Source organism: Cupressus sempervirens, chromosome 10 (genome assembly GCF_028749045.1).
Source record: "Cupressus sempervirens isolate cs-2001-9-10 chromosome 10, ASM2874904v1, whole genome shotgun sequence".
In the NCBI taxonomy this organism is placed as follows: Eukaryota; Viridiplantae; Streptophyta; class Pinopsida; order Cupressales; family Cupressaceae; genus Cupressus; species Cupressus sempervirens.
The window spans coordinates 663,194,916-663,207,433 of NC_143127.1; the positions used below are offsets into that span (position 1 = coordinate 663,194,916).

Consider the following 12,518-nt stretch of genomic DNA (forward strand, 5'->3'; position numbering starts at 1 on the left):
GTCATGTCCCCTTTTCAAATAATTAAAAAATAATAATCTTTGCTAAGGCAGGCAGGCCCAAGAAAGTGAAGTTTCGGAAAAAGGGGGTTAATCTTTGGAAACCGTTGGACTAATAAATGAAAATTATTATTAAAATAAGTTTCATTAACCTCTCTTGGATGTGAGTTACAGAATTAAAAAAGAAAATCTTTGCTAAGGCAGGCAGGCCCAAGAAAGTGAAGTTTCGGAAAAAGGGGGTTAATCTTTGGAAACCGTTGGACTAATAAATGAAAATTATTATTAAAATAAGTTTTATTAACCTCTCTTGGACGTGAGTTACAGTTATGCCCTCTTTTAAGGGGTTTGGAGGCATTTTGGGCTCATTCCAGACTTGATTTTCGCTCATTCTTTGTTATTCTTCAGAGGCTGCCAAACCTGTGGAGAAGGAGACCCAAGAACGGGAGTTTGCAGGTTTCCAGGGAGACCCAAGAACGGGAGTTTGCAGGTTTCCAGGAAGGCTAAGGACGGGAGTTTGAAGCCATTCCATGTGCATGCTCATACAGAGTTTGCCTTTGTGCTGAACAGTGTAGATTTGTGGGTTTTTGGGTGTGTTTTTTGCATGAGTTTGGTGTTTTCAGTTGAGCATTTCATATCAGTTTTGGTTGCTGCTGTATTTCAGACTTTAAGCTATTAAAATAGAGCTGAATATATGTATTGGGACGTGATTAATCTTCTGAGATAGTTTATGGGTGTTTTTGTGGTCTTTCCGGGCATTTTGTGTTAATTTCGGGAGCCCGATGAGCATTGTTTTTGTCCTCCATTTGGGAACTATTGTGTGCATGTTATACAGATCTGGAAATGACATTTTATAGGCTGTTATGCTGCTCAAATTTTTGTAAAAATGTCTACTTTCAGATTTATTAATAACAGGTGAAGCTGTGAAGCTTTTTGGCACTATTTTCGACATACCCGATTTGGGGTTTCTTGAGAAATTGGGTGGATCTTTGTGATAGCAGTTGTTTGATTTTGAAAATCTGATTAGAGGTGTGAAATACCATATCAAATCAGAAAAGGGGACATTACATATTATGTATCATCTATCTTCACCGTTCCTTGCCTTGAGCACTATTAGCATGTTTCGACACATCAGTCTGTGAAGGTAGATACAATTGCTAGCAGCAATCGAATATTGGGATAGACAAAAAGGAGCATACCTGCAATTACTGATTGATATTAAATCAACCTTGAATTTGAATATCACTTTACATACATTCAAAAACTTACATGCTTGACAGAAACATTTTTTCATCTTAAGATTACAAAATGTAGGTGACGTGTGCTGTTTGCAAGAAAAAATTCTTGTTGAATTTGACTTGCTATAGAGAGTTTGTCAAACACCAACCTAACATTCATTGTTTTCAACTTCCTTGAAACATTGCGTCTTGATTTTGTTCCTTGTCAAGGAGCATTGACAGATGTTTCTGTTAATTTAATTCCACCTTGGGAAAGTGCTCCCATTAATGGATCATCGTGCTGCACTCTCCCGCTTATCTCATATGAAAGACCAGTGCAAGATCTGAACACCTTCTTGTCTCTGTTAGCAGATTTTGATCTGTGGGAGTTCACCGATCCAGAGTCATCTATAAATACCGGTTGTTCTCTTATAAATGGATTTTCTTTTATACGATTGGAAGCTCTATCTTCTGTCACAAAAGTAGGCCGCAGTATGCTGTTCTGTGCCTCAAGTTCTGCTGCTGCTTGATCAGTCATCACAACCTGAAAAAATACAAATTATCAAACAACTCTACAGATACTAGTTGTTCATATAATGTAGATATGAAGTCTTCCATCACATAGCATATCAGAATAGGCTTACCAGTAAATTAAGAAAAACTTTTTATGTGGATTAAAATTTACTGCTACAAATTATATTGCTCTTCCATCACATAACGTCGCAGAATATGCTCAACAGTAAATTAATATAATTGATCTATTTTATGCAAATTACACTTTTTTGCACAAGCTTTAAATTTTATGCGTTGTGCCATTATATAACCAACAAATTCCAGGAGTAAAGCCTATTGCTGTGCAGAGAGTCCTCTCATGACTTGAAATTAAATCACTAGTTTCTAACTTTTAAATAATCACAAGAGATGAATGATGTTCCAAAAAATGCAAGGGAATTGAATGACCTTACGACCAACTAGATCAAAGGCAACAACCACTTTGTTCTTATAAGCTTGTTTGGCTTCTTCAATTTCCTCCTGCTTCTTCTGTAAGAGCTTCTTTTCCTGCCATAGAAATTGAAACTTTAGAATGTAATTCAAAACCAAAATTGTATCCAATAGTGTGCCATACCTCTTCTGATATCCAAGTGTTTCCCTCATATTCATAATAATCACTTTGGTCATCAATCACAAATGTCCGCTCAGCTGCATTACGATCATACTCCACAAGTCTATTTTTAAAAGCCTCTGCTTTGGATTCTGCTTCAGATAACTGGAATGCAACATTATCGAGCCCTGCATAATTAGATCCCTCACGCAGCACAAGAGCACCACAAAAGCTGCAAGGACCTTCTCCAGCCTGTTCACAAATAATCTTACCACAAGAAAGACAATTTGTGACAAGTTTGTGCCTACGAGCTTGGCAATCACAAGGTTTACCAGGTTGGAGAACAACAGAGCCTTTAGCAGCTTCCGCAATAGAAATAGCTCTAGACGCTTTCTTTTTCTTGACAGCATTCACTTTGCCCTTTGCAGAATCCTTTGCTTCTGAATTTTCTGTTGGAGCTTTCATTTCCTTCTGAACAGCTACACTATTTCTTTCATTTAAACTCTTTGTTACTTTCTTGTTTCCACCATCCCAGAATCCCTCTGCAGGTGGCTTCATGTAGACTTGTATATCCTCCTTTGGAACCATGTCTAAATTGAGATTCCTTCTAGCAGATCTCCTTAGCATGTATTCATCTATTATGTCTTGGCTTGTTTCCATGCCAAGTATGTTCTGCAAACCAAAGGTTTGTGGACAACTGAGTAATTAAATTCATTAGAGACAGTGTCACAATAAAACCCCACACAGTGCATTTTAATGAAAATAGAAGATGCTAGTAATCCAAGAGTGTTATAACAAAGTATGTATTCAAAACCTGATGATGGATCACGGAGTATTATCCAAAACGTTGATGTAAATTAGCTACACAGTCTAATCCAGAAGCAGCAACAATTTTGAATTCATGGATTGTGGAAATGTACTAATACTAGAAGTATGCACTTCTTGATGTTTGATGCAGTGCATTACAGTTAACCTCTCAGAATCCCATTGAGTTGATGAATATCTGAAAGAAAATGGTCTACTGTGTTCACTAAAATCTAGCACACAAACATAGAGAATCAAAACATAAAATGTAAAAATCCTAGTTACAAAATCATGTTGTTGGGTGAATGCAAGCAAAGGAACAGTCTCTTGTTAGAGTGTACTCAAAGCGCATGCAAAAAAAAGAATCCGCAAAAAGATGGAAACAACTGCTAGAATGTAAAAATGGAGGATTCCTGCAGCTCTGATCTGAATTTAGACTTCAAATCTGGCTTATGGCACATGGAATTCAAAAATATCACAATGTGTATTAGATTGGGTGAAGCATGCACTGATTATGGTTTTCTCTTAACTTATATAGGAAGTAAACCTAATCACACTGGCGCATCATCCTTCATTAATCCGAATTGTATTTTCTTAAACAAATACATAGACCATGGGTATTATAGATAGGATAGAATATATAATGCAACTCGTGCCATCTTGAACCTACATTACACAATATTAACCTCATTGAATGAATACATCAACCATGGACCTATAGACAAACTAGGATATATGATATACCTATTGCTATGTCAAGCCTACATGCACAACATGACTTCACCATTAAATGAGCTTTTCTCCAAAGCTGGAAAGATCTCTATAATTAAGGAAACTCAACTTAGATTAGAACTGGGATAATGACTACAAGAAATCGCTTGATTCCACAAAAGTACATAACTTTTAGGCTTTAGCTGTAAATTTCAGTACAAAAGAGGCTCATACTGAGGATGGAACCCAAGATATCTACACTAAAAAATATTACTCTTAACCTAAACAGCTTCTTAATACTAAACTAAAATCATTACTTAAGGCAAAAACAAAATTATCAAGTGCATTTACATTTTTATGCCTCAATTTTTGTGCAAACTTGCAAGATTTGGATGCTTACCTATGAATTCCTTATTCTTCAGCAGTGCATTTTCTTCTGTAATTGCCTTCCACTCTAAGTTACTGGATTCTGCTGTTTAGCCCCAGGTTCCAGTGCAGGTCTGATCTGGGTTTGGCGCTCAGGTACCTACGGGAACCCATGGCAGTGGAAGCAAAAAAAAGGGCCCCACATGCCAAAGGATACCTTTTTAAAACATTAAAAAACTAATGCAAACCTAATTTTGACCCTGACAGCTCAGTTTAGCTCGTCTTTTATCATTCCATTCATTTTTCATCAAAACTATTGCATTTTTCATCATTTTATTTGCAGGAGCTTGTCTTGAAGATTGCTGCATTTTTTCATTGAAGGTGAAAAGCTACAAAGGAGTGAGATACACCTGAAAGGTTTAGGAATCATTGGAGAGAAGATTTAGCAATCGAAGGCAATTGATCTTCACCTTTTCCAAGTTTTGAATGATTTTTTCAAAAAAAGTGAACTTTTTTTGGACAGGGAATGAAAGTGATGCAGAAAGAAAATCTTCTCACCCTTTTAACATAGAACTCGGAAAACAATCAGAAAACAACTACAAAAACTTCTGTACTTCCACCCAATAGATAGATTTCAACAAGAAACAAAACTACCTTCCTTTTTCAAATGTGTAAACATATCTACAATTTACAAACATAGCATTCACAGTCTAGATCTTCTACTTGATTCTTACTCCCACGCAAGTTCTCTCAGCATTGGGTTAGTACCTCCTCAACCGAGGCGCCCTCTGCAAATTACCTCCCTCGCCCCTCAGATTCTATATCTTTTCTTATTTCCAAAATCAAAGTCAGAAAATACTCACATTTCCATCGATCACTTCCCTTAGGCATTTCAACTGGAGGCATTAATATCATTGCCATGATTGTGAATATAATAATAGCAAGAATTGTTTATGTCTCCTTGTCTTCATTATTTACAGGTATGCTTTTCCTTTCCTTCCAGTTCTCTTAATGTCCTCTATGATGGATGGGAGACTATACATGTTTATTGCATCAATTTGAAAGTCATTTGGCTTTTCATTTCTTCATTCAAAGGACCCCCATTGAACCTTGTGGCACATAAATTGGACGAGGAATAGAGCAGTCTCCTCTCATAAGGCAACAAGACAAATATTCTCCATCTGCTCAGTGATTCATGACTTTCTATTCTGGCATAGGCAATGATGAGACCACATTTTTCTTTGAGGCAAAACGGTCCACAACTATCAAGCTTTCTAATCGCATAAGTTGCAGAGCTTGAAAGAGATGCCTCCAACAAAAGCCAAGGCAAAACTGAGATTGAACAAATCAAATTGAAATAATATTTTTATTGGTTGGTGCTGATCATCAGTTCACTGGTGTGCTGCACGAATCAAGATGGGTAGCAAAAAAATTATCAGTAGGACTCACAAAATGGAATTAGGTAGTTGGACTACCCTTTCAGATTGCTAGCAACCTACAGAGAACTCCATTGTTGTGTCGATATTGTAAAATCACTTCTTTTTCCTTATGTTTCATCATCTTGCTGGAACAACCATCACCCCCTGCTCACAACTCCACTCGCCACTCTTCTCTTGTTTCATGGATCCATTTGTCATCCTCCTCCACCATAATCATCCTCTTCTCTTCTCCTTTGTGGGATTCAACCCAGTATTAACTGCCCTTCTCCACCAAATAACCTCCTCTCTTTCTCTCCATCGTATATTTCAATTCACCGCAAACTGACCACCTCCACCAAATCTCACCTACAACATCATCCACTGCTTCAATATGCAAACAAGCAACCTTTTGTCGCCAATTCAAAACTGCAACTGCACACACTTCACTCATTCGTTTTTATTTCTACTTCATAAAATTCAGCAAAATCAATTACCATTGTACTTTCAACTGCTGCAACATCCTCTTCAACCTCTTTGGCTGCAACTTCTTTATTACCATTGACCAAAACTGCAACTTCCTCAGTTACACCTTCACTCGTCACAAACAATGCACCATCCTAGTCAAACTCTCAATTAATCTCAAAGACAACCTCTATGATTTGAACATCTTCCACTACATTAATCTCAGGCTCATCCACTATATCCACGTCCTCTAAAGGGAATCCATTCAATAACAGATGGTCTTCTGTGACCATTTCCTCTTCTCTTTTCTCCTCTGTGTTCGTATGAGTTGCTCTCATTTCTTTCCCTTTTCTCATCTTTTGCCCTATCTCCTCCAAGACTTCTTCCCTTATCTTTTGTGCTTCTCTCTCAAATGCAACTATCCATCTCTGCTTTCTCCTTGTTCCCAAAACAGGATCTTCAACACCCATCCGTTTACAAACTCCTGCTTCCTCTTTCTTTTCATCATCAAGGACTTTTTGAGTCTTTCCAACTCTCATCATTGCTGGACTTCTCCACGCCTGAACCATCTCTTAAGCTCCTTTAAAATTCTCACTACTTTTCTCTCCTTTCACGGCTTGTCCAGAAATCACTCAGGACTTACATACACCTATAATCCTCTTGAACTCTTAAGACAACTCAACTGCTTCACCACTACCTGCAGCTCCTAACACAAGCTGCCTCACAGTCAGTGATCTGGCTATGCACTCAGGAACACCAGCTCTGATACCATTTGATGCAAACAGAAAATCCTCTCTGCTATTTAACAAGAAACTCAGAAAACAATCACAACAATTGCAGATACTTCTCTGCTTCCACCCAGTAGTCAAATTTCAACAAGAAAAAAAAATTACATTCCTTTTTCAAATGTGTAAATATATGTATAGACTATAAACATAGCATTCACAGTCTAGATCTTCTAATTAGTCGTCACTCCCATGTAAATTCTCTCAGCCTTGGGTCAGCGCCTCCTTATCGAGATGCACTCTGCAACTACACTCCACAGCCCCCTCCAATGTTCATGCATCTTCTCCCTCATACTATGTTTGTGTCTTTCTGTATGTCCCTCAACCCCTCAAATTCTATATTCTTTTGTTTCCGAAATCAAAGTCAAAAAATGCTCAAACACTTCAATCAATTCACTTCCCTTGGGCATTTCAACTGGAGGCATTAATATCATCGCCATGATTCTCAATAGAATAATACCAAGAGTCTTGTTTATGTACCCTTCTCTTCATTCTTTACAGGTATGTATTCAACCGACTTCCAACTATCTTAACATCCTCTATTTGATGGATGGGAGACTATACCTATTGATTGCATCACTTTGAAAGTCATTTGGCTTTCCATTTCTTCATTCAGTGGACCCTAATCAAACTTCGTGGCACATGAATAGGACAAGGAATGGAGTGTTCAACTCTCAGAAGGCAATGAGACAAACATTCCTCAACTGCTCCATGATTCGCGACTTTCTATTCTCACATGGGCAATGACGAAACCATATTTTTCTTTGAGGAAAAACAATCCACAACTGTCAAGCTTCCCAAATGCATATGTTGCAGAGCTTGAACGGGAGAGGCATACCAAAACAACGCAAGACAAAACTGAAATGACTTTTTTTGGGTCAGCGTTGATAATCAATCCACATATGTGCTGCATCAAAAAGCTTGTAAGGGGACAGATATGAATAAGAACAAGAGAAAGGTGACATAAGAAGCAACAAATTAAAGACTATATATCCTAGTGGCTTGGAAAAAACAGCCGGAGCACATTCTTTCATGCCAATGCTACCACCTTCTAAACCAAATAATAAATATTATTTACATGAAAAAGAGGCCCATTAGTTAAAACCTTCAAAAGTGAAATCAGCAGGCTGCAGGTCTGAAAATTGCTTGTTGCATCTATGGCAATGGACTTCCTTTCAACATATTTATAGCACCTTATTGACAGGAGATGGTAACCTTTGCAATAAACTCCTACTTATGTTAGTCGTGTGTATGAAAAGGTGTGAACCACCTTATTGGCAAAGGAGAAACATAGTAGGGACAACACTGAGTGATCAAAGATACATGGCCAGATATAGGTATATCCACCACTTCTGATGGATAGAACGATTGCAAGACTAGGCCACTGATAAATGTTCCAGCAGTGTCCCCTAGAGGGATGATGTTCTTGAAGGCAATGGATTGTGAGGTTTAAGTGAAAGATGCAAGTTTCATTGTCAATACCCTAATATTATATTGAGATTGTGGGGGCTACAAATATTGTAGAAGTCGTAGTGGATAAAGGTCAAAATTGTAGACTAGCCAGGTCTTTAGTGGAGGCCACATATAATCACATTTTTTTGCAGCATCTGCAATCCACTCAATCATTCAATTTAATCATGCAAAAGATTCTCACACAATTTGAATGGGTGTGAGAGGAAAATAACATAAAGTATCAAAAAAGAGCGACTTAAAGAGCAATTGTTTAAAGGTTGAACATTCCCATAAAGATGAAAAGTCAAAACTAAGAGTATTCACACCATTATTCAAGAAGTAGAAACAAGATTTGTAAGGGGGGAAGGGGGACAGAGAAAAAAAACCATGACCATGTAGATGGCATAAAGCCTAAAGAAATTACAACGAGAGAATGATAGAGTGAGATCAGCATAGAAATGCTTCCACCGAAGAAAAGAGAGAGGCACCTCAAATATATTAAAGTTCAGAGAGAGGAGTTACCAGTAACTGCCACGTCTAAGCATGCCATCTAGCATCCTATGTGGGCACAATGTGTGACCTCATAAGGAGGAAATATTAAATTCCAAATATATGGAACAAAGAAAAAGAGTTGTGAAAACTCAAAAATAGAACAGACTTGTACAGATTCCTTAGAAATATTCCTATAAGAGACAAAAGGAGGAAATTAACTTTACTAAGCATAAAAATAATTCCTAGCGAAACACCTAAAAAGTGTTGCAAGTTATTATTGTAAAACTATTGATGACTACGACTAAAGCACAGGTAGACAAATGCTAGAGACGTAAGTAACTCATCTGTGTATTGCAGATTTTGCAGGAATAAGAGGAGATAATACAGTGATATGTTACAAATGTTGGTGAATATACAAGACATAGAGATTGATGCAAAATGCAGTTCCAAAGGAACAAAGAAATTTAGAGTTCAGGAATAGATTAATAAAGATTTCAGACAATACCAATTAATGCAGGGAAAGAAACAAAGGTCTAAGAATAAAACAATACTGTATACTAGAAGACAGAAATCGGAATGAAACATAGGTCTTTAAAGCATAATGAATAACGAACCAAGACCAAAACAAGAGTAGCACTCCAAAAAAGGAACGTGCACCAAAAACAACAAATGGCAAGGACACAAAAAAAGTGAGCAGGTCTCCCTTTAGCAGCGATAAGGGACAGACAAAATAATTGGATAACAAAGATATTAGCTTGATAAAGTTCATGCAGTTTTGAAAGAAATGGAAGCTTTGTGTTGCACTAAAAGAACAAGTATCAAAACAAAGCGGGAATAATACCAAATTGCAATGATAGGAGAAAAAGTATTTAGGAAAAGAAGGTACAGATTTTTTTTAAAACTCCCATAATAATTCAGTCATTATTGTTAATTTGAGATTACTAAAAAACTTTTTAAAAAGTTGAAGAAATAGAAGTTCGATTACAAAAAAATCTCAGAATCAAATATATATTTATAGAGCAGTAAGATGCGAATAAGTAGCAATGAATACAAATAAACAAATCCTGCAATACCGTAAATAGTGAGTGTAAATTCAGAGAGAATAAGGTGTGGTTTTTTATTTAAAATTTAAAGAGCAGATGTAAAACTTAGAAATCTGCAAAATAGAAAAAAGAGCTGTAACCTTGCATAGGTCATAACAGAGGTTAAGCTATTGATTGCATACAAAACTACAGAACAGATTTGAATAAACTGATCTAAGTCAGACAGAAAAAAGTCAGAGATCATTGGACAAAAAGCATTTGATTAAAGCATATCTAAGCTAAAACATCTCTCCTTTCCTCAAAGAATTCATGAAGAATATATCTTCAAAGAGAGTTCTCCAATAGATAAATGGTAATCCTTCAACAATACAAGCTCAAGAAAGGATTAGAAACCTACTCTTATTTTCCTTTCAGGGTCAAACAACATAGAGGCCAAGGAGATTTAAATGTTTGTGACTAATCATCATGTCACAAGCTATATTTAGGACATCATCCAAGTTGGAGTTGTTGAAGGTAGTTTTAATTTTTATTTTTATTTTTATTTTTTTAAATATTTTATTATTGATATATGACAGTGTATTTTATTATGCCATGTTAGGTTGCCAAACATAATTTGTATCGCACACAATCATCTTAAGCCGACTACTAAAGGTGCGAGATGCCTTGAGTGCTATGGTCATCAACATCATGTGTATAAAGGCAGTCAAAATTATGCCATGTTAGGTTGCCAAAACACAATTTGCATCGCACACAATCATCTTAAGACAACTACTTAAGGTGTGAGATGCCTTGAGTGCTATGGTCATCAACATCATGTACAGTGTATAAAGGCAGTCAAACACAAAAAGAGCCCAAAAATTAAAAGCATGGATCCTCGATGATGAGCAGGGGGATTAGTTCCATCGAACCTAGAATGAGCAGGATTAGGTATGTTAATAGTACGATCACCCACCTTTGGGTAATTTTATGATGTCACGGATGCAATGGTGGAGAACATAAGAACAATAACAGAGGCCAAGGAACATGAGCCAATGAATGCATTTTTCAAAGTTGTGGAACAAATTATTGTTGACCGTTGGAACAAGATGACCATCCCTTACATCTCTTCACATCTTCTTTGTCGCCAAAGTTTTATAGCCAAGAGATACATGCATTGCCAAGGAGGGTGGCACCATATAAAGATGCAGATGTTGCTAATAGCTACAAGTTTGCATTCAATAAGACTTATGATGATGATGGAACTCAAAATATTGTCTTGATTGAGTTTGGTCAATTTGCATATTCTAAATATCATGATACTTCTACTCTTCTTACCAAATATAGGATAAATGCTGATTAGTGGTGGGATGTACATGGTCAAGGCTCCATTTTCTTGCACTTTTGCAATTCGAATTCTCTCCCAAGTAAATATCATTTTTTAATTCTATTTTATCATCTTTCATTTGATAACAATGCTATCATATTAAAATAGTTTTATTCAATAATTTATGTTTTAAATTATTAACTTTTTATTTTTGAATTATAAAACTAACTATTAAATGTTGTATGCAGACTCAAGAGATTGCAAGTTCCTCAACTAGGTGCAATTGGAGTAGATACTCCTCCATCCACTTCATCAAGCGCAATTGTTTGGGTGCAGAAAAGAAGAGGATTTGGCTGACATGCACTCCAACTTTTGTCTAATGTACACAAGCAACCAAAATACGAGGGTGTGAAAAGAAATTTTGGATCTAACCTCTGAGTGCACTGATTTAAATGCCACAGTTGCACAACTTCCCCAAATCCCTACAAATGAACATGAGGCAGCTAGTGCAAGTAGCAAACTAATGGATTGTGAGTCAAATAAAGTTGCACAAGGTGTTGACCTCGATGCCTTTGATGAAGATGAGTATTGAATTGGAGCTTAAATATGTCTTGCAATTTGAATTTTCATTGTGTAATGACATTTTGAGAATTGAATATTATTATTTTTTTATATCAAAGATCGAGAAAGTATTTGATACAATGACTAATTAGTTACTAATTACTAATTAATAATTATTTTATATCATCCTAATGATGGATCACAGAGTGTGATCCGAAACGTTGATGTCAAAAAAGCATACACAATTACTAATGCTATCAAAAGTTACTGCTCAACTGAGTATCTGATGCTATCAAAGAAAGAGTATCAGATGTCCTAACTATTACATCTTAACATAGTCATCATACTAAATATATTTATATACAAAAAAAACTTTAGAGCTTTTCAGAAAAGAACTTCAGCTACTTCAAATCCTCATTCCCAAGCATCAATGATATTATTGCTGCATTCAGCATCATCTGTGCTGACAGGTGGATCAAGTGGATATTATTATTTTTGCAAATTATTAGTATGATATATAAGGTATTTTATAGATAACTTTATTGACAATCATGGATTTATAAGTATCACTTTTCTTTTTATAATTATAAGTTATAGTTGATGTTTGAACATGTATATATAAATTTATAATATATATGTATGTATGGATGTATGAACCCGTGCCCAGACCCAAGGGGAAAAATTGTCATACCCATACCAAAACTTGAACCTGAATCAGCAACTTAGCTTACATTTCAATGGAAATTATTTTTATGCTTGCCAAGAAACTCTTCATTATTTGACAATTTTACATTTTCTTCCATCATTG

At 36.1% G+C, this 12,518-nt stretch overlaps 1 protein-coding gene across 1 annotated transcript in view; it reads right to left on the bottom strand.

Moving 5' to 3' along the window:
* Positions 1–1,190: 1,190 nt before the first annotated feature.
* Positions 1,191–12,518, bottom strand: part of LOC149535581 (transcription regulator/ zinc ion binding protein) — a 54,862-nt gene continuing 43,534 nt past the window's right edge. The window contains exons 2-4 of the mRNA XM_089804283.1: positions 2,338–2,985; positions 2,172–2,270; positions 1,191–1,755 (exon numbers count right to left, since the gene is read on the bottom strand). Coding sequence (XP_089660409.1) covers positions 1,438–1,755; positions 2,172–2,270; positions 2,338–2,985 — 1,065 coding nt within the window. The 3' untranslated portion in view covers positions 1,191–1,437. The remainder of the gene's footprint in view (positions 1,756–2,171; positions 2,271–2,337; positions 2,986–12,518) is intronic.